This window comes from Chiloscyllium plagiosum, unplaced genomic scaffold (assembly GCF_037043375.1).
Source record: "Chiloscyllium plagiosum isolate Xiang-an unplaced genomic scaffold, Cpla_swu_hap1 HiC_scaffold_3, whole genome shotgun sequence".
Lineage (NCBI taxonomy): Eukaryota > Metazoa > Chordata > Chondrichthyes > Orectolobiformes > Hemiscylliidae > Chiloscyllium > Chiloscyllium plagiosum.
In genome coordinates this window covers 156,766,278-156,788,901 of record NW_028270141.1, presented here as the reverse complement: position 1 = coordinate 156,788,901, position 22,624 = coordinate 156,766,278, and the positions used below count along the sequence as shown (strand labels likewise).

Genomic DNA, 22,624 nt, shown 5'->3' with positions numbered 1-22,624 from the left:
ACCCACAGTCTCCTCATTGGTACAGTGTGTAATGGATTTCAGGGCAGTACCCTAAATAACCAAACTCACCTATAACTCGCCAAACTATCCAAACCAGCTAAACTCACCCAAACCAACCAAACTGCCTAAAACAGGAGGAAGTAAGGACTGCAGTTGCTGGAGATCAGAATCGAGAGTGTGGTACAGGTAACTTTCTATTAGATGTGGAAGGATCTGTACCTCCACTAATGTCATCTACTGTATCCGTTGCATCTGATGTGGTTTCCTCTATATTGGGGATACAGGATGCCAACTTGCGGATCATTTCAGAGAACATCTCTGGGACATCCGCACCAACCAACCACATCGCCCCATGGCTAAACACTTCAACTCTCTCTCCAACTTGCCAAGACCGTGCAGGTCCTGGGCATCCTCCATCGCCTAATCGTCCAACGTCTGGAGGGAGAACGCCTCATATTCTGACTTGAGAACCTGCAACCATACAGGATTAAGGTGGATTTCACCAGTTTCCTCATTTGCCCTCCCTCCACCTTATCTCAGACCCAAGCCTTCAACTTGGCACCGCCCTCTTGACCTGTCCATCATCTCTCCCAGCTATCCGCTCCAGCTTCCTCTCCGACCTTTCACCTTCTTCCCCACCTTTATCTACTTATTGCATTCTCAGCTAGCTCCCCCCCACCCCCCCAGCCCCTCCTCCCTCCCATTTATCTCACAGACCCTCCCCCACCCGCGGCCCACAAGCCTAATTTCTGACGAAAGGCCTATGCCTGAAATGTTGATTCGCCTGCTCCTTGGATGCTGCCTGATCTGCTGTACTTTTCCAGCACCACACTCTTGAAACTAGCTAAACCGGCCAAACTCTTGCAAACTCACCTAAACTAACCAAACTCACCTAAACCAACCAAACTACCCAACGCAGCTAAACTCATCCAAACGAGGCAAACCAGGCCATTCCAGCCAAATACATCCACTTCAGCCAAACAAACCAATCAATCTGATTTGATCCAATCCAACTCACTCCAAACAAAAACAGAACTAGCTGGAGAAACTCTGCAGTTCTGGCAGCATCTGCGAAAAGAAAACAGAGTTAACATTTTGAGTCCACTGACCTTTTTTCTAACTCATCCCACCCTTATATTCCTGACTTGAATGAAGGGACAGACTGTATTGTCGGCCAAATTTGCTGATGATACGAAGATGGGGTAAGAATATGAGTTGTCAGCAGAATACTCATAATAAGTCATGGAGAGGTTAAGTGTATAAAAATGTGGCAGCAGGAGTATAGTCTGGGAGATTGTGAGTTTGTCCAGTGTGGGAGGACAGTTGAGAAGCAGTGTCTTATATAACAGAGAGAGACCATTCTTCATGTGAATATGTCACACTGAATTCTTGAGCAGTAACCTGTTGTATATAATTTATCAAATACCTTTTGGAAATCCAAATACACAACATTTACTGCAGTGCTTTTCAAACAGTGAGCTTCAATTGCAGTGGGGTCATGTGACTAGATGTTTGCGGTTGTAAAGCCTGAGGTAGCGATAGCTGCCATGGATCATGGAACGAATACTAACAGCTGAAAGGCTCCTTTAATTCCTCACTTTTTATCCTTACGTTAACCATGGTCTAATGAACCCTTGAGGCAGGTTCCTGCAGTAAGAGAAAGGCTGTGAAGAATTTTAATTTAGATAAATGTGAGGTGCTGCATTTTGGCAGGCAAACCAGGATAGGACTAATACACTTAATGGTAAGGTCTAAGGAGTGTTGCTGAACAAAGAGACCTTGGAGTGCAGATTCATAGCTCCTTGAAAGTGGAGTCGCAGTAGACAGGTTAATGAAGATGGCATTTGGTATGCTTGCCTTCATTGGTCAGTGTATTGATTAAAGGAGTTAGAACATCATGTTGTGGCTATGCAGGACATGATGAGGTTATTTTTGGAATACTGCACTCAGTTCTGATCCCACTGCAATAGGAAAGATGTTGTGAAACATAGAAGGGTTCAGAAAAGATTTACAAGGATGTTGCCAGGGTTGGAGGGTTTGAGCTATAGGGAGAGGCTGAATAGGCTGGGGCTGTTTTCCCTGGAGCATTGGAGGCTGAGGGGTGACCTTATAATGTCTATAAAGTCATGAGGAGTATGGGTAGCGTAAATAGCCAAGGTCTTTTCCCTGGGATGGGGGAGTCCAAAACAAGGGGGCATAGGTTTAAGGTGAGAGGGGAAAGATTTAAAAGGGATTTCAGGGGTAACTTTTTCATGCAGAGGCTGGTGCATGTATGGAATGAGCTACCAGAGGAAGTGGTGGAGGCTGGTAAAGTTACTACATTTAAAAAACATCTGGATGGGTACATGAACAGGAAAGGTTTAGAGGCATATGAGCCAAATGCTGGTAAATGGGACTACATTAATGTAGGATATCTGGGCAGCGCAGAGGAGTTGGATCACGTGGTCCGTTTCTGCCTGTAGATCTCTCTGACTTTATGACTGTAAGTAGGTGTGCTGTTGAACATCTCCCACACCTGACTCAACTTAAATCATCCTTGTCACAATCAACAGCTCTCTCTTCCCAAATCTTCTTTTTGGGATCTCACAAAGTTCACAGCATTAAAATGAAGACACATTGGCAAAAGGTTTGGGAAGCACGGATCTACTTGCTTCCTTTGATTCACCCTGCTTGTTATATGCTTAAAGATCTCTAATAAATCTGTCAAGTACAGTTTCCCTTTCACAAAGCCATGTTGACTCTGAATTACAAAATGTCCCGCTTTTACCTCCTTAATAATGGATCGTGTTGATTCCCTATAACAGATTCTAGACTGGCCTGTAGCATCTCATGTTTTCTGTCTCCTTCTTTTCTTGATGAAAAATTTACTGTATTAAGATCCCAGCTGAAGCTGCCAAATTTCTGTTCCAATTTGGCCAGTAGTTTAGCTAGTAGGCACCAGTAGGTTTTTTTTTTCAAAAATTAGACAGAACATGAGATCCAGGAGACTTACCAAGAAAATAAATCATCAAGACTCAATCAACAAGTTTCAAACAAACAACATTAAATATAACTCTGCAGTGTTAGAACAGAAACTAAATTGATAATATGTGTACAACTTAGGGCTAGCCCTCACCACCCTTAGAGAGAAGATTTCATCTCATCTTAGTCTTAAGTGGGTGATCCCTTATTTTCAAACAGTGATTCCTAGTTCTAGGTTTTCTCTCCACACACACAGCTTGTTATGACACCACAAGGTTGTACATGTTGTAATCAAACTACAACTTTCCTCATTACAAAACCTTTTCATTTTCTGAACCCCCTAAGGCTTCGGAGTGCTGAGTCCAGAATTTAACATGCTTCTAATTCTTAGGATTTCTTTCTGACTACTTTTAATTATTCATTGGATGCCAGCATTTCTTGTCCATGTCTAGATTAGAGTGGTGCTGGAAAACCACAGCAAGTCAGGCAGCATCTGAGGAGCAGGAAAATCGATGTTTCGGGCAAAAGCCCTTCATCAGGAATGTCCATCCCTAGTTTCCCTTGGGGAAGGTGACAGTGAGTTCTGTTCTTGAATCATGGCAGTCTGCTAGTTTAATGGCAACCATTGTCATAACAACTCACCCAGCAATGTGCTTCAGGGAAGGAAATCTGCCATCCTTACCCAGTCTGGATAATTGTGATTCTGGATCTACAGTAAAATGACTGTATCTGTCCACTGAAATGGCTTAGAAAGCTAAACAGTTGAAAGAAAATTAGGGATGTGCAATTAAAAAAAAACATCCTTACCAGCAATGCCCCTATCCCATGTAGGAATAAAAACAGTTGGGTGCTTTGGTTTGGATGGAATGCTGAGTTGAATGCAGTGAGTTGGAGTTGAATGTGTTAGCATTTCTGAAACAGCACTGACTTTGGCAGGATTGGAGGGATGTTAATTCTCGACATATTTGCTCTTTCCAGGTTTTAACAGCATCGCTGCAGCTCGTGTGTTTTGCAAGTTAATGCGGCGCCTGGGGTTTGATCGGTTCTATGTGCAGGGAGGAGACTGGGGGTCTCTGATTGCCACTAACATGGCCCAAATGAAGCCAGAGTAAGTGTCCCAGTTAACGGAAAAGACATATCTCATCTCCTACTTAGTGGGCGGAGGAAGTGGCTGAGCTGTGGTGGGCAAGATGGGGGGAATCGGGTTTGTGGTGGGAGAGGAATGTGCACAAAGAAATGGGAGGAGGAGAAGATTCAGGGTGGGGGATAGCTGGGAATGAGTGTTTGGGAGGAGAATATAGGGTGAGCTGGGGGAAGGTCTCATGGGCATTGGAGAGAGTATGACTACGAGGGAAAAGGGTTGGATGTGGGAATTGGGGGGCAGAAGAGGATGGGAAGCAGATGGAGGAAGGGAAAGTGTAAGGTGGGAGTTGGGGAAGGTTGGGAGGGAGGGAGGGAAGGTGGTGAATGAGTGGAGAGTGGTGAAGAAGGGTCACTTTTGAGCTCTGTCTTGCTGCTCTACTTTAGGTGTAATGGAGTATTGCTACAGCCATGGGTACAGTAGGGTAGACTGCGTAGTTACAGGGTGCTCCTGGGATGAGTAGAAGGTCCCCCAGTGGGTAGAGGTTCCTCCCCAACCCCTCCCCAATGGATTAAGATTCTCCTGCAGTGGATGGTCCTCCTGTTGCTGTCCTTACCAATCTATTTGCTCCCTCTCACTACAGGAATGTGAAAGGAATCCACTTGAATTTCTTCCCCATTTCCAGGATGGGACTGAAGACACTTCCCTCCCTCTTACTTGGGCAGTATGCTCCATCCCTGGTTGGATTCACCCAGACTGACATTGAGCGGATGTACCCGTTTGTTGAAAAGACTGTCTATGATCTGCTGAAGGAATCTGGCTACATGCACATTCAGGGCACAAAACCTGACTCCCCAGGTAGGTGTCCAAAACTGACAGGACCCAAGGATTACTCAGGCAGCATCGAATCGAGTGGGCCAGGAGTGAGTAACAGACAGGAGTCTAATCAAGAGGTTCAGAGTTTTTAACATCTAGAATAATAGATGTAGGATCTGGAATTGAGTTACAGACTGGAAGCTAATTAAGGATTTCCGAAGTTATATCCAGGAAAGCTGATACCCGGGAGCAAGTTACAGATTGTATTATAATTGAAGGATTCAGCAGTTATTTATCTAGGATAACAGATTCTCAGGAGATTTGCCAATGTAAACCTCTCAGTGTTGACATTTACCAGGTTGTGCTCTGAATGACTCCCCTGTGGGCTTGGCTGCTTATATACTGGAGAAATTTTCAACATGGACCAACAAGGATTTCCGGGAACTTGAAGATGGAGGACTGACGAGGTGGGATGTTCAAACCTTCTCAGCTCTTATTTCTCCCTCCACAGGTTCTTGGTCAGGCAGTGTTCTCAAATCTACATATTTACACTAACAATGGTAAGTGATAACTAACAGAATACCTGACTGACACAGCACTGACCTCCCCAGTGGCCGTTTGCTCTGTTGGTGTGGTATTGAGTCACACAGAGCAGCAAGATCCCAGCTCTCAACAGCCAGGACCAAGTAACAAGGGAGGGACAATCTTCACAGCTAACTTCTCAAGTCATTTCATTTGTAGCACACCAAGGTGATGGCGAGAGATTGGGAAGTCATGAAGGTTAAGGGAGGTGTCAATGTTAAAAGAGCTAAAGCACTCTTGACTTGCAAAACACTGCAATTTACTTACCTTCAATATTGAACATGAACTGAACTTCTGTTAATCCTGCTCATTTCATACACAGCCGTCTCTCCTACTTGATTTCTGAGTGAGGAGAACTGTCTTTGCTTGAGTGATGTTGGAGAATTGGAACACATTGTTACAAGCGATGATTGAGACTCAGGATTAGATACACAGAGATACTGTGTTACAGGTGAAGCAGTGAAAAAAATGGTGTCCTTCTGTAGTTGTATGCAATTAATTCCTAGAGTGGATGGGAGTGTGTGTGTAAGAGAGAGAGTGTGAGTGAGAGAGGGTGTGTGAGTCTATATTGCAGGTGAGTTGTGAACCAGGCAGCTACAGAGAGGGTGTGGACTCATTAAGATCCAGAATGTTTTCTCTTAATTAAAAGGAACGATTAGAGTACAAGAGAAAGATAGCCAAAAAATAAAAAGCAGGTGGAAAACGCTTTTAGGATTTTTATGAAAGATTGGAGAATTAATGATGGGAAAGAAGGAAATGACAGATGAATTGAAAAGGTATTTTGCTTCACTATTGAGGATACAAGTAACATCTCAGAATCAGCGATAAAATCAGGAAATGGAAGGGAGGGAGGAATTATGGAAAACCACCAGAGGAGTAACATGGAGCTGTGGGCTGATAACTGCCCAATCTTGATCAACCTTATACCAGGGTCTTAAAAGAAGTGCCCAGTGAGATAGTTCATGCTTTGGTTTGAATTTCCCAAAATTCCATAGATATGAGGAGGTTCCATTAGTTTGGAAAACAGTGAATCTAGCTCCTTTAGTTAAATTGTAGGCAGACAGAAAGCAGGAAACAGGTGTCCTGTCATGACCCAAAACCTCAAACGATGGCAAGACATGGTGTTGTTGGATACTGTCAGAGGGGTCTAATCTGAATAGCCACACAGAGGGTGAATGACAGGGTCAGAGGGAAACAGCAGCCCTGGCCATCACCAGATCTGTCAGAATGGATTTCTTGAGGGAACGTTTAGCAAGCAGAATTAAGGAGAATCCCAAAGCATTTTATTCTTTTATAAGAAGCAAAAGGGTAACTAGAGAAAGGATTGGTCCACTAAAGGATAATGAAGGAAGGCTGTGTGTCAAACTGGAGAGAATGGTGAGATTCTGAATGATTACTTTGGATCAGTATTCACTGAGGAGAGGGACATGATGAATGTTGAGATTAGAGATAGAAGTTTGATTAATTTGGATCACGCTGACATAAGTAGGGAAGATGTGTTGGTTGGGTTGGGGGTTATTAAGTTGGACAAATCCCCAGGACCGGATGGGATCTATCCCAGGTTGCTGAGGGAGGTGAGAGAGGAAATAGTTGGGGCCCTGACAGATATCTTTGTGGCATCCTTAAATACAGGTGAGGTGTTGGAGGACTGGAAGGTTGCTCATGTTGTCCCCCTGTACAAGAAGGGTAGTAGGGATATTCCGGGTAACTGCAGACCAGTGAGCCTGACCTCGGTAGTGGGAAAGTTGCTGGAGAAGGTACTGAGGATAGGATCTATTTATATTTAAAAAAGAATGGGTTTATCAGTGATAGACAACATGGTTTTGTGCGGGGGGAGATTGTGCCTTACCAACTTAATAGAGTGCTTTGAGGAAGTGACCAAGTTGATAGATGAAGGAAGGACTGTTGATGTCATATACATGAACTTTAGGAAGGCGTTTGATAAGGTTTCCCACGGGATTCTAGCTAGGTGGATAAAGAACTGGTTGACCAACAGGAGACAGAGAGTAGTAGTTGAAGGGAGTTTCTCAAAATGGAGAAAGGTGACCAGTGGTATTCCACAGGGATCAGTGCTGGGGCCACTGTTGTTTGTGATATACATAAATGATCTAGAAAAAGGCACTGTTTGTATGATCAGCAAGTTTGCAGATGACACGAAGATTGGTGGAGTAGCAGAAAACATACGGGACTGTCAAAGAATAGAGGAGTATATAGTTAGACTGGAGAGTTGGGCGGAAAAGTGGCAGATGGAGTTCAATCCAGACAAATGTGAGGTGATGCATTTAGGAAGTCTAATTATAGAGTGAATTATACTGGAAAAGGAAGAGCTTTGGGAAAAGTTGATGAGCAGAGAGATCTGGGAGTGCAGGTCCATTGCACCCTGAAAGTGGCTGCACAGATGGATAGAGTGCTCAAGAAGGCATATGGTATGCTTGCCTTCATTGGACGGGGTATTAAGTATAAGAGCTGGCAGGTCACGTTAAAGTTGTACAAGACATTGATTCGGCTGCATTTAGAATACTGTGTACAGTTCTGGTCGCTACATTACCAAAAGGATGTGGATGCTTTGGAGAGGGTGCAGAGAAGGTTTACAAGGATGTTGCCTGATATGGAAGGTGCTAGCTATGAAGAGAGGTTGAGTAGGTTAGGTTTGTTTTCATTTTAAAAAAGGAGATTGAGGGAGGACCTGATTGAAGTTTACAAAATCATGAAGGGTATAGAGTGAGTAGATAGAGATAAGCTTTTCCCCAGGGTGAAGGATTCAATAACGTGAGGTCATGCTTTCAAGATGAAAGGTTAAAAGTTTAAGAGAGATACACGTGGCAAGTACTTCACACAGAGGGTGGTGGATGTCTAGAACACGTTACCAGCAGAGGTGGTAGAGGCAGGCATGGTAGATTCATTTAAGAAGCACCTGGAAAGATGCATGAGTAGGTGGGGAGCAGAGGAATACAGATGCTTAGGAATTGGGCGACATGTTTAGACAGTAGATTTGGATCGGCTCAGGCTTGGAGTGCCAAAGGGCCTGTTCCTGGGCTGTAAATTCTCTTTGTTCTTTGTTCTCGTATGGAGGAGGCCCTTTAGCTAATCAATTCTGTCCTGCCATGATGTGGTCTACAAGGACTTTAGCAGGGCTTTTGACAAGGTCCCTTACAGCAGCCTGGTCAAGAAAGTAAGAGTCCAAGGGATCCAAGGGAAAGTGGCACACTGATCCAAAGTTGGCTGAGAGACAGAAAGCAGAGGGTGAGGGTAGAGGGATGTTTCTGTAATTGACAGTTTGCTTCCAGGAGGTTCTGCAGGGCCCAGTGCTGGTTCTTTGCTGTTTGTGGTGAACATTAATGACTTAGATTGAAATGGAGGAGTATGCTCAGGAAGTTAATACAAACGTTGTTCAGATGGTAAATGGGGGATATCAATGGACTGGTTATGTGGGGAGAGTAATGGTAAATGGAATTCAACTCAGAAAAGTGTAATTTTCCCCAGTAATGATCTCTCAGAGTGTTTGGTAGGGAAAGTCCATTGGTATGTATTAACTTTTATTTTTGTCTTTTGGATCTTTCACTCCTCACCCATCCCAATTGTAGGAAATTCTCCCTGGATGAACTTCTGACCAATGTGATGATCTACTGGGTGTCAGGCTCCATTACCTCCTCCATGCGCCTGTATAAAGAGAACCTAGGAATTAACTTCAGGAATCGGATTGATGCCAAGTGAGTGTTGAGACCAGCTACCTGGACATAACTGTATGACACCATCACTGCTGCAGGATCATAAAGTAATAGGCTAATGACAACCTTGCAGCCAACACACCATTTCATACAGTGACCAATCATTGAAGATTCAGGGAAACATATCTGCTGAAAAGCAGGAAACACCTGGAGATCTGGCAAAGCACTATGTTTTACTGGTGCATTTCGGGAGTTTGGCATAGCGTGGAGGGAGCTTTACTCTATATCTCACCCCTTGCTGACATTGTCCTGGGAGTGTTTGATAGGATAGAGCGCAGGGAGTTTTACCGTGTATCTCACCCCATGCTGCACCTGTCCTGGGAATGTTTGATGGGATAATGTGGAGGAAGCTTTAGTCTGTATATCACCCCTTGCTGACACTATCCTGGGAATATTTGATGGGATAGTACAGAGGAGGCTTTACTCTGTATCGCACTCCATGTTGTACCTGTCCTGGGAGTGTTTGCTGGGATAGTGTAGAGGGAGCTTTACTCTGTATCTCACTCCTTACTGACACTGTCCTGGGAGTGTTTGATGGGATAGTGTAGAAGGAGCTTTACTCTGTATCTCACCCCTTGTTGACACTGTCCTGGGAGTGTTTGATGGGATAGTGTAGAGGCTGCTGTAATTTTGTCAATAACTCGATGCATCTCTTTACACAATGTTCTTTCTCTAAAATGTCCTTAAGACCGCTCTCTCTTGGACAAGGTTTGGTCAGCTGCTGTGATTTCCTCCTGTGATGCTCACTGTCAAATTCTCTGCAACGTTGCTCCTTTGAGATGCATTGGGATGTTCAAGGTGCTATTTAAAAGGGAGTTGTTGTTGGTTTCTTTCAGCTTGTCTCCCTGTCCCTGTGGCTGCGATGAGGCCAGGATCAAATGGAAAGCTGATTGTCTTACTCTTGTCTTTTCCCTTTCCCTCTTCCAGGATTGGAGTTTATGTTCCCACTGGATTGGCTGCATTTCCCAATGAGTTGGTGCATGTCCCATTGGTCTGGGCCAGGCAGAAATACAAGAAGATTGTGACCTTCTCGTACATGTCCCGTGGGGGACACTTTGCAGCCTTTGAGGAGCCGCATCTATTGGCTGAGGATCTCTGGAATTTTGTGCAAACTGTGAAAAAGAATGGCTGAGACTTCCAGTTCCTTGGGTGTTTGAGAATCTAGTTCCCATACGATAGCTCTTCAGATTCCAAGCTCTGTCTGATAAGTAATGTTGGTAATGTCTGGGATATTTGCAAGCTAATAAAAATTGAATCAGTGTTATTGGAGAATTTATCACATTCTGTTCAATTAATGAATCTGGAATCTGTTTCAATTGAGAGATTCTATTTCTTGATTCAATAACAAATTAAAAAAAAAATATTCCTGATGTTATGATTGTGAGAGGAGAGGGCGGAAAAATAAGCTCTACTGTACCAAAAGCATAATCACCACAGAGAGCTATCTGTGTGGTACACCATAAAATTGGACAGAATATTAAAACAGCAAAGAATGACCAAAAGATTAATAAAAAGAAAAGAAGTTAAGGTACGAGAGAAGGTTAGCCAAAAATATTAGAAAAAAAGTAAGAGATGTTTCTTAAATATTTAAAGGAGAATAGTGTTGGTCTTTTTGATAGACTGAAGAATTAATAATGGAAAAGAAGGAAATGACAGATGAACTGAACATGTATTTTGCAATAGCCTTCACTATTGAGGTTACAAGTAACATCCCAAAAGCAGCAATAAGTCAGGAAATGGAAGGGAGGGAAGAACTCTGGAAAATCACCAGAGGAGCCGTACTGAGTAACATGGCTGATGACTACCTGGTATGTACCTGACATATGCTTCCTTCTTTTTCTTAATCAAACTCCCGATATCCCTTGAAATCCAGCGTTCCCAGAATTTGCTGTCCTTGGCTACATTCTTAGAGGAATACACAATCCCGCAATGCTCACTTTACTACTTTTTAAAGACACCCACTTTCCAAATGTAAATATACCTGCAAGTAGGTGCTCCCAGTCCATCTTTACCAGTCCGGTCTCATTACATTGACATTATTCTTCCCCCAATTTAGACATTTAATTTGTGGAATATCTTTATCCCTTTTCATAATAACATTGTTATAGAGTTATGGTCACTGTCCCACTTGACCAGTTTCATTCCCTTCGATTAGGTCTAGCACTCGTTCCCATCTCTACTGGGACTATCTATGAACTGGCAACAAAACCTCTTCCGGAAACACTTTAAAAATTCCATGCCATCTACGAAGATAATCCCAGTTAATGTTGTGATGAGGAGGTGCCAGTGTTGGACTGGGGTGGACACAGTTAAAAATCACACAACACTTGGTTATAGTCCAACAGGTGTATTTGGAAGGACCAGCTTTTGGAGTGCTGCTCCTTTGTCAGGTAGCTCGTAATGCTCCCACCTCTCTTACAGCCTCCTGTCATGACTGAATGTTGAGCTGTCAGTCTGCCCTTTCTTCAACCATGTCTCAATGATTGTAAGATCATATTCTCATATGCTGATCATGGCTCTGTAAGTTCATCTGCCTTCTCAGGCAGGCTCCTTGCATTTAAATATATAAAATTTAGCTTTCCAATCCTCCTATCCTGCCACTTGCTGGATTGTCCAGACTTCACATCCATTCTGTGCTCCAACCCCCTGCCAAAGTCTCCCCAATAACATGAACAAACCTCCCAGCGAAGATATTGAACACATTCTGGTTCAGGACAACCCATCTAGCTTGTACAAGTCTCACTTTCCCCAGTGATCCAAAAATCTAAAGTCCTCCCTTCTGCATCATCCCTTAAGCCACACATTCATCTATTTTCTTATTCATATACTCAGTAGTATGTGGGCACTGGAAGTAATCCAGAGATTACAACGTTAGTGGTCTTCGTCTTTAATCTCTGACCTAATTCTTTATATTCTTTCTGCATGACCTCTCTGCAATTACCCTTCTAAACCCCTTAAAAATCCTATTTGTTTCAATAAGATCACCTCTCATTCTTCCAAACTCCAGAAAGCACAGTATTAACTTTTGCTTAAAAGACAATCCCTCCACACCAGGGTAATTGTAGAGAACCTTCTCTGAACAGCCTCGAATGAAACAATATCTTAATTAAGGGGACCAAAATTGCTCACAGTATTCCAGATGTGGCCTTTCTACAATCTTATACGGTTGCAATGAGTTTTGCTTACTGTTATACTTTAACCCTCTTCAAATAAGGAACTACATTCCATTAGCCTTTTTAATTACCTACTATGCATGTGTGCTAGCTTTTTGTGTTTCTTGCACAAGTATCCCCAAGTCCCTTTGTGTTGCAGTTTTTTTCCAGTTTTAAATACTATACTGTTCTTTTGTACTCCTAGGAGAAAATGAGAAATACAAAAAGGGATCATGCTGTACAGTTGAGTGAAATAGGGGTTGATGGGAAGGGTGAGAGCAGTAACAAATTAAAAATACTATACATGAATGCACAAAGCATTAGACATAAGATGGATGAGCTTGAGGCTGTTTTGGAAATTGGCAGATACGATATTGTGGGGATAACTGAGACATGGCTTCAAGTGGACAGGGCCTGGGAAATGAATATTCAAGGCTACACGTGCTATCGTAAGGACAGACTGATGGGCAGAGGGGGTGGGATGGCCTTGTTGGTAAGGGAGGATATTCAGTCCCTTGCGCGGGGCGACCTAGAGTCAGGGGATGTAGTGTCAGTGTGGATAGAGCTGCGAAATACTATGGGTAAAAAGACCCTCATGGGAGTCATCTACAGGTCCCCATACAGTAGTCTGGATGTCGGATGCAAGTTGAATCAGGAGCTGAAATTGGCCTGTCGCAAAGATGTTACTACAGTTCTTACGGGGGATTTTAACATGCAGGTAGACTGGGAGAATCAGGATGGTATTGGACCTCAAGAAAGAGACTTTGTGGAGTGCCTCAGAGATGGATTCTTAGAGTAGCTGGTGCTTGAGCCGACCAAGGAGAAGGCAATTCTGGATCTGGTATTGCGTAACGAACCAGAATTGGTCAGAGACCTCGAAGTGAAGGAGCCATTGGGAAGTAGTGACCATAATACATTAAGCTTCAATCTGCAATTCGAGAGGGAGAGGGTACAGTCGGAAGTGACAGCACTTCTGTTGAATAAAGGGAACTATGGAGCTATGAGGGAGGAGCTGGCCAAAATTCAATGGTGCAATACCTTAGCAGGGATGACTGTGGAGGAACAATGGCGGATATTTCTGTGTATAATGCAGAGGTTGCAGGATCAGTTCATTCCTAAAAAGAAGAAAGATCCCAGGAGGAGGCATGGGCGACTGTGCCTGATGAGGGAAGTTAAGAAACATATAAAGTTAAAAGAGAAAATGTATAACATAGCAAAGATAAGTGGGAAAACTGAGGACTGGGAAGCTTTTAAAGAGCAACAGAGGATTACTAAGAAGGAAATACGCAGAGCAAAAATGAGGTACAAAGGTAAACTGGCCAATAATATAAAGGAGGATAGTAAAAGCTTTTTTAAGTATGTGCAAGGCAAAAAAATGGTTAGGACTAAAATTGGGCCCTTGAAGACAGAAACAGGGGAATATATTATGGGGAACAAAGAAATGGCAGAAGAATTAAATGGGTACTTCAGATCTGTGTTCACTGGGGAAGACACAAGCAATCTCCCTGAGGTAACAGTGGCTGAAGGACCTGAACTTAAGGGAATTTATATTTGCCAGGATTTGGTGTTGGAGAGACTGTTAGGTCTGAAGGTTGATAAGTCTCCGGGGCCTGATGGTCTACATCCCAGGGTACTGAAGGAGGTGGCTTGGGAAATCGTGGATGCGTTGGTCATTATTTTCCAGAGTTCGATAGATTCGGGGTCGGTTTCCTGAGGATTGGAGGGTGGCTAATGTTATACCACTTTTTAAGAAAGGTGAGAGAGAGAAAGCAGGAAATTATAGACCAGTTAGTCTGACCTCAGTGGTGGGAAAGATGCTGGAGTCTATTATAAAGGATGAAATTACGGCACATCTGGATAGAAGTAACAGGATAGGACAGAGTCAGCATGGATTTATGAAGGGGGAATCATGCTTGACTAATCTTCTTGAATTTTTTGAGGATGTCACTGTGAAGATGGACGAGGGAGATCCAGTACATGTAGTGTACCTGGACTTTCAGAAAGCTTTTGATAAAATCCCACACGGGAGGTTAGTGAGTAAAATTAGGGCGCATGGTATTGGGGGCAAAGTACTAGATTGGATTTAAAATTGGTTGGCTGATAGGAAACAAAAGGTAGTGATAAACGGCTCCATTTCAGAATGGCAGGCAGTGACCAGTGGGGTACCGCAGGGATCCATGCTGGGACCGCAGCTTTTTACAATATATGTTAATGATATAGAAGATGGTATCAGCAATAACATTAGCAAATTTGCTGATGATACAAAGCTGGGTGGCAGGGTGAAATGTGATGAGGACGTTAGGAGATTACAGGGTGACCTGGACAAGTTAGGTGAGTGGGCAGATGCACGGCAGATGCAGTTTAATGTGGATAAATGTATGGTTATCCACTTTGGTGGCAAGAACAGGAAGGCAGATTACTATCTCAATGGAATCAATTTAGGTAAAGGGGCAGTACAAAGAGATCTGGGTGTTCTTGTACACCAGTCAATGAAGGCAAGCATGCAGGTACAGCAGGTAGTGAAGAAGGCTAATAGCATGCTGGCCTTCATAACAAGAGGAATTGAGTATAGAAGCAAAGAGATGCTTCTGCAGCTGTACAGGGCCCTGGTGAGACCACACCTGGAGTACTGTGTGCAGTTCTGGTCTCCAAATTTGAGGAAAGACATTCTGGCTATTGAGGGAGTGCAGCGTAGGTTCACGAGGTCAATTCCTGGAATGGCGGGATTACCTTACACTGAAAGACTGAAGCGACTGGGCTTGTATACCCTTGAGTTTAGAAGACTGAGAGGGGATCTGATTGAGAAATATAAAATTATGAAAGGATTGGACACTCTGGCAGCAGGAAACATGTTTCCACTGATGGGTGAGTGCCGAACCAGAGGACACAGCTTAAAAATACGGGGTAGACCATTTTGGACAGAGATGAGGAGAAACTTCTTCACCCAGAGAGTGGTGGCTGTGTGGAATGCTCTGCCCCAGAGGGCAGTGGAGGCCCATTCTCTGGATTCATTTAAGAAAGAGTTGGATAGAGCTCTCAAAGATAGTGGAATCAAGGGTTATGGAGATAAAGCAGGAAGAGGATACTGATTAGGAATGATCAGCCATGATCATATTGAATTGCGGTGCAGGCTCGAAGGGCTGAATGGCCTACTCCTGCACCTATTGTCTATTGTCACATGAAGGGCTTATGTTCAAAAAGCCAACTGCTGTTCCTGTTTAGTACTTTTGTCCAAAATTGCATGGTTAAGTCAATCATACTGCTGTGGGTTTGGTGTCAGATCCTAACCATATCGCTGGCCAGATCAAGTCAGGACAACAGATTTCCTTCTCTAAAGCACATTAGTGAAGCAGATAGGTTTTTAAACAGCAGTCATTACATGGCATCATTAATCTTGTTTTTAATTCCAGATTTAACTGAATTCAAATTTCACCATTTACCACAGGTTATTCAAACACAAGTTCCCAGAACATTAACGTGATGCTCAGGATTACTGCTCCAATAAATGACATTACCACTACATCACAGAGGAGATATTAAAGACATCAGGAATATAGGGATAGTCAGGGTAGAGTGTGAGAAACAAAGCTCACACACTTCAATAATTGCAGTCCGAGACAAAATCTGAATCAGTAGTGTCCTGTATTTTACACTTGCAAGAGGGTGTGATGTCCAGAGACATACACACCCCAAATTCAATTAATACACAACATTTATATAATTTGGTTTCTTTTGTTTTACATTGCTCCTCCCCTGTTTACATCTTCCACTTCCCTAAGACCGGCACCCATTACTCCTGTTTATCTCTTGCCTTATCTGGCCTTGTCTATGACAAAATGCTTATTTCTGGCCTCACAAGGCCATTTGACCTCATCCCGCTGTAGATCATTGTTAAACATATTCTTTCTTCATCTTTATCTACCCCCTCCATCTGTGCCTTCTCCTACCATACTGATCCTTATGACCCTTGTAATTGGGGTTTGTTCCTGTGTCTCTGTAAAAGTGGGAAACAGATGTTTATACCTACTGTTTGTACAGGCATATTTAGCTTAACTTCCTCCCCGCACAGCATCTTATCCATTCGCCCGTAATATCTACCATTGGAACGTGACAACAAAACATTCTGGCATACAATTTTAGCTAATACAAAAACAATTATGGATTTCCTCCACATAGTTTCCATTCTTGTTGACTCAGCTCTTGGCTAAAACAATTACACACTGGTGTGAATTCATTTACTTTGTAAATGGAATTGCAGAAGTAACACTATTTTTCCCACATCCCACATAGAGAAACAGTCATAACCTCAGTGAATTACAGAACTCTGACTACTTTCTGTGACTAAACTAAGGTTAAATTGATCAGGTGGAGAAATTGAAACAGGATGAGGCTGAGAGCCACTCCAGAAAAATCTCACCTTTACTAAAATGGCGACACAGCAAAGATAATCCGGAAACCTTCACCTTTACTAAAATGGGGAGACAAAAGCGACACACCGGAAAATCTCACCTTTACAAAGATGGGGAAAGCCTTTACAAAATGACGGCCAGGCAACGGAAACTGTTCTGAGCGCTGATACGCACTTCCGGCAGTGACAAAAGTCTCATCAGATTGTCCGAAAATGTGTCTAGGAATGTGCCTGTTAACATATCCAACATTCAAACCCAAGCCTGAAACGACTTTGCTGTTGGTTGACTCCAGTCATCCGCCTTCGTTAATCGGAGATAATTTAAAAAAAATGCTTAAATCATGCGGGCATTGTCCGTAGCAGCTGCCGCGGTCACTTCAAGTGAGGACCCCAAGAAGGACCCCTTTCACGTGAAGAAAAGCGAACGTCTCAGGTACGTTCTCAGAGAGACACTGGGGAGGGAGCCTCAGGGACACTACTATTTATGTCAATATGTTGGACGGTGCCGAATAGCACATTTTGTGCACCCTTATAGATTTATCTAAGAGCTCACCGTTTCGCTCAGGTATTATATCTCTGTAGAGTGTATAGGACTGTGGCATTGAGCCGAAATTCTGAATAACCATAGAATATAATTTGGAGATGCTGGCGTTGGACTGGGGTGTACAAAGTTAAAAGTCACACAACACCAGGTTATAGTCCGACAGGTTTAATTGGAAGCACAAGCTTTCGGAGTGATGCTCCTTCAGGTTGCCAACCACCTATTGAAGGAGCAGTGCTCTGAAAGCTAGTACTTAGCATTAAAACTATTGGACTATAACCTGGTGTTGTGATTTTATTTTAAACCATAGAATATATACAACTGGCAGATATAACATGGGTGAAATACATATGAAGACCTCAACCCTCAGCAGGGGTCTCTTGGTTCTGCGATCGGTCAGTAAACACTTGCAATTTGGTCTGGTTCGGAAGGATTTCACAGCTTTCAATTATGCAGCTTTAGCAGGGTGAAAAGCCAATTTATGCAGCTTTTAGCAGAATTGTCAGTTTGCAGCCTAGAAGTCATTTTGTCATGTTATTTGCATTAAGGAGTCATTTTATTGCTACCTATGTTAGTAAGAGCATGTATTAAATGGCTGTTCCTGACAACAGCTTGTTACTTCAGCCTGTATTTAGATTTCAGATCCTCATCCCCCACCTTAGTCATTCCATGACCACACCATAGGATGGGAGGGCATAGATTAGATCAGACCAATTGAATGGATGCTAGAGACTGCCATGCTTCCTTCTCCTCCGAGGAAGAAGTTGGGGTAGGCAATCGCACCTCCTTGTCTTCATTCAGATGGAGAAGAAGCATTTTCTGGGGGGAACTGATGTTGTCAACAGAAGTTATTAGCTTAACAATAATACATTTTGCAATAGCAATGCCAGCAAAGAGACAAAATAAAACAATATCAATATATGTGGCCAGATTTATCATCCAGTTGTATCATGAGCCAAAACCCCCAATCCCCCCATCTCGTGCCTTCTGTCATTTGACTGACGAAGGTGTGGATGTTATCTACATGCCTGGTAATATTCCTGATGCTGTCAATAACCCCCATCGTGCATTTGCCTTTAATTATGGTGCAAACCCAACCCTCTTTGTCGAGTAGGTAGTTGAGGGCGTACGGGTTTTGTTGGGAAAATAGGCATAATTCTGAGAGCATGGCCTTGACTTCTGCTAAGGCCATGGCTGTCTCATTGCCCAAGAGGGTGAGACTGCAAATAAGGTAATTTCAGTTTTGATAGCTAATAATTCCTGGAGATCCTTCTGAGGAAAGGGTACTAAGAAATGCGTAGCCCTCAGACTGAGCTTTAGTGGTTCCAAAGCCTTAGCATTTCTCCAATGTACACAGAATTCAGGTGAGATTGAACATTTGACAGAGAACCCCAATCACATTCCCTGGTAATTGGACAGGAAACAGTAGTAGTGAAAAGTGTTCCTACAGCTACAGCATGGGGAGTACCTATTTCATCAAGGACAAGGATGTTGGTTGCTTTGCCTTGGCTGGAAGAATAGTAACCATGTTTAGTATAGATGATGGAGGGAGCTTCCCAATAAGAAGCAGACCTGTCTTTGTGACTTCCTTGAACACATGGGTAGTCCATGGCTATAAAGTATGCTTGAAAATGTGTTGCTGGAAAAGCGCAGCAGGTCAGGCAGCATCCAAGGAACAGGAGAATCAACGTTTCGGGCATAAGCCCTTCTTCAGGAATGAGGAAAGTGTGTCCAGCAGGCTAAGATAAAAGGTAGGGAGGAGGGACTTGGGGGAGGGGTGTTGGAATTGCAATAGGTGGAGGGAGGTCAAGGTGAGGGTGATAGGCCGGTTTTGCATTTCTTGCGGTTGCAGGGGAAGGTGCTGGGAGTGGAGGTTGGGTTGGTGGGGGGTGTGGACCTGACGAGGGAGTCACGGAGGTAGTGGTCTTTTCGGAACGCTGATAGGGGTGGGGAGGGAAATAGATCCCTGGTGGTGGGGTCCGTTTGGAGGTGGTGGAAATGACGGCGGATGATACGTTGTAACCGCAAGAAATGCAAAACTTGCGCCCACACCTCCCCCCTTACTTCCCTCCAAGGCCCCAAGGGACACTTCCATATCCGCCACAAATTCACCTGCACCTCCACACACATCATCTATTGCATCCGCTGCACCCGATGTGGCCTCCTCTATATTGGGGAGACAGGCCGCCTACTTGCAGAACGTTTCAGAGACCACCTCTGGGACACCCGGACCAACCAACCCAACCACCCCGTAGCCCAACACTTCAACTCCCCCTCCCATTCCACCAAGGACATGCAGGTCCTTGGACTCCTCCATCGCCAGACCATGGCAACACGACGGTTGGAGGAAGTGCGCCTCATCTTCTGCCTGGGAACCCTCCAACCACAAGGGATGAACTCCGATTTCTCCAGTTACCTCATTTCCCCTCCCCCCACCTTGTCTCAGTCAAATCCCTCGAACTCAGCACCGCCTTCCTAACCTGCAATCTTCTTCCTGACCTCTCCGCCCCCACCCCACTCCGGCCTATCACCCTCACCTTGACCTCCCTCCACCTATCGCAATTCCAACACCCCTCCCCCAAGTCCCTCCTCCCTACCTTTTATCTTAGCCTGCTGGACACACTTTCTTCATTCCTGAAGAAGGGCTTATGCCCGAAATGTCGATTCTCCTGTTCCTTGGATGCTGCCAGACCTGCTGCGCTTTTCCAGCAACACAGTTTCAGCTCTGATCTCCAGCATCTGCAGTCCTCACTTTCTCCTATAAAGTATGGTTGTCCTGAGTGCTTAGGGTGAAAGCTGCTCAATAAAAAGAGGTGCAATTTTCGGTAAGAGATGTGGTTATTGTCCCAGAATGGTTCCTTCCATCCCACAATTGGGAAGATGGATGTGCCGTTAGGGGTCTCGTGGAGGTCGGTGCCATTGCCCATTCCACAAAGGGCCTGAATACCAGTGATAACAGAGAGACACTCCTCCACTAGGCATGTGCATGATATGCAAGGCCCTACAGAGGAGCAGTGGCAATTGGTACATGTAATCATAGTGCAGGGAATAGTCTTAGTTGCATTAATGTAAGTGCACCCCCATCCCTTAGCATTGTAACAATTGGGATAGGCTACCCTGGACTTATTAAAGGAAGTCCACAAGCAACTAGCAGATGTGGATGAGTAATAGTCAAAAGAAATATTATGTCCAGTAAATGCCTTAGAAGTATTCCATACTCCTTCGTTGGGATTCGGGAGGGAGAAAGGGGTCAAAGAGTCTTTTGCTGATGTAAGAGCATAACAGACCACTTCATCCTGGCCGAATATTTTATTAAGACTCTGAAGAAACGGGTTGTTAGTGAAAGATAACATTCACCCTTTCATCTTTTGCGGCATGCAGATTTAGTCCTATTTGAATAGGGGCAAGGCTTACCAGGGCTGCCCATAGCACAACTGGAATCAAACTGGCGCACAACACTCTGAGAGGGTAAAGACCAGCTGGACTTGTTCTGTAACTGAACTGTCCAATCCTCTTGATGCAGTTGACCATTGCGACAGTCATTCTTGGTAACATTCCATGCATCGAAGGAATCAGTCCCTTGGCACACAAGGCCACTTTTCTGGCAAAAATGGTACACAGTCTCTGGTTGCTCAGGATCACACGGTAAACAGTGCCTTCTTGAGAACCAATGCTGGTGATGGCGAGTCCATGGTTACAGGGTAAGTTTGACCACCTTCATAATGGTCATTTCTGGAGCAAGGGTTAGAATAGCTAAAGCTGAAAATGCTGGAAAAGCGCAGCAGGTCAGGCAGCATCCAGGGAACAGGAGAATCGACGTTTCGGGCATAAGCCCTTCTTCAGGAATGAGGAAAGTGTGTCCAGCAGGCTAAGATAAAAGGTAGGGAGGAGGGACTTGGTGGAGGGGCGTCGGAAATGCGATAAGTGGGAAGAGGTCAAGGTGAGGGTGATAGGTCAGACTGGGGTGAGGGTGGAGAGGTCAGGAAGAAGATTGCAGGTTAGGAAGGCGGTGCTGAGTTTGATGGATTTGACCGAGACAAGGTGGGGGGAGGGGAAATGAGGAAACTGGTGAAATCAGAGTTCATCCCTTGTGGTTGGAGGGTTCCTAGGCGGAAGATGAGGCGCTCTTCCTCCAACCGTCGTTTTGTTGTGGTCTGGTGATGGAGGAGTCCAAAGACCTGCATATCCTTGGTGGAGTGGGAGGGGGGAGTTGAAGTGTTGAGCCACAGGGTGGTTGGGTTGGTTGGTCCGGATGTCCCAGAGGTGTTCTCTGAATAGCTAAAACAGAGGAAGAATCATGATTCAAAACATGCAGCCATATCTTAGTCTGGTTTGATTCCGGTTCCCCTCTGTTCCCTGTTGTCTCCATCTCCATCATCTCCCCTCTTGGAAGGGGCTTGTATGATGACCTTGCAATGATGGAGATGAACCTACGCGGAGCGCCTGGTGACCTTAACACCAGTCAGGGTAGTGAAGAGGAGTGGAACATCAGTGAACATATTGATATTGGGGTCTGAGACAGGGACATCAGAAAGATCCGGACAAATTTGGATATTCTCATTGATGAAGAGAAAATAATCATGATCAGGAGCAGATAAGGGTGATGGGGGTGTGCAAGGAAATCGGCAGGATAAATGGTGGTACGGTACTTAAAGGTCAGTTGGAGTTTATTGAGGAGATAAACCTCAACGGTTTTGGCGAGCAGCAGCCAAATGTTGAGTTTGCAATTGTCCCAACAGGGCGATTACTGCTTGAGAACTGTAGAAGATGATGTCCTGCTGAAGTATGAGATTTTCTGTGAACATGCAAACTAAGATAAATAGAGGTTAGGATTTGGGTGCAACCGGGATGTCTTCAAGTTTAATAGAGAAATAAACAACTGGGCAGTGTCAATCTCCAGTTGAGTGAGAATTGAGGAAGCCCAGTCATCCAGAATAGTGCAGTACAGTTGGAAGGGTCTGCCATAGAGTGGTCGTCCCAAAGCTGGAGCTTGTGACAAGATTTGCTTTGCCTCTGAGGAGAGGTCATAGGTACCTTCATAGGAGGTACATGGGATCAACACTTTATCGAGGAGGGCAGCGTTGCGGATCCATTGTCAGCAGAAGTTGACCATGCTCAGCCACTCGTGTACCTGTTTCACATTTGTTAGGACTGGGAAATTGACAATGGGAGTGATGCGGCTCTGTTCAAGAGAGCGCGAGTCAGCAGACAGGATGAAACCTAGAAACTTTACTTGACGTTGTGCAATGGAAACCGTTTTTGGGGAGGTTACATAGCCCAAGGTGTTTCAGATAGTTGAGGAGGAGAAGGACAACATCAGAGCAGTTGGATTCTTCATCCGCACTAGCAATAAGG

At 44.2% G+C, this 22,624-nt stretch overlaps 2 protein-coding genes across 5 annotated transcripts in view; both read left to right on the top strand.

Moving 5' to 3' along the window:
* The window catches only part of LOC122548566 (epoxide hydrolase 1-like), a 31,958-nt gene extending 21,526 nt beyond the window's left edge, over positions 1 to 10,432 (top strand). For all 3 annotated transcript variants that reach the window (XM_043687395.2, XM_043687396.2, XM_043687393.2), the window contains exons 5-9: positions 3,940 to 4,069; positions 4,686 to 4,900; positions 5,217 to 5,325; positions 9,025 to 9,150; positions 10,096 to 10,432. In XM_043687395.2, coding sequence (XP_043543330.1) covers positions 3,940 to 4,069; positions 4,686 to 4,900; positions 5,217 to 5,325; positions 9,025 to 9,150; positions 10,096 to 10,300 — 785 coding nt within the window. In that variant the 3' untranslated portion in view covers positions 10,301 to 10,432. The remainder of the gene's footprint in view (positions 1 to 3,939; positions 4,070 to 4,685; positions 4,901 to 5,216; positions 5,326 to 9,024; positions 9,151 to 10,095) is intronic.
* Positions 10,433 to 17,124: 6,692 nt separating this feature from the next.
* Positions 17,125 to 22,624, top strand: part of nvl (nuclear VCP like) — a 71,238-nt gene continuing 65,738 nt past the window's right edge. The window contains exon 1 of one of the 2 annotated variants that reach the window (XM_087984533.1): positions 17,125 to 17,161. The gene's annotated coding sequence lies outside the window, so the exon portion shown is untranslated. Of the gene's footprint in view, positions 17,162 to 17,256; positions 17,294 to 22,624 lie in introns of those variants that run through there. The other variant, XM_087984537.1, reaches the window with a different exon arrangement.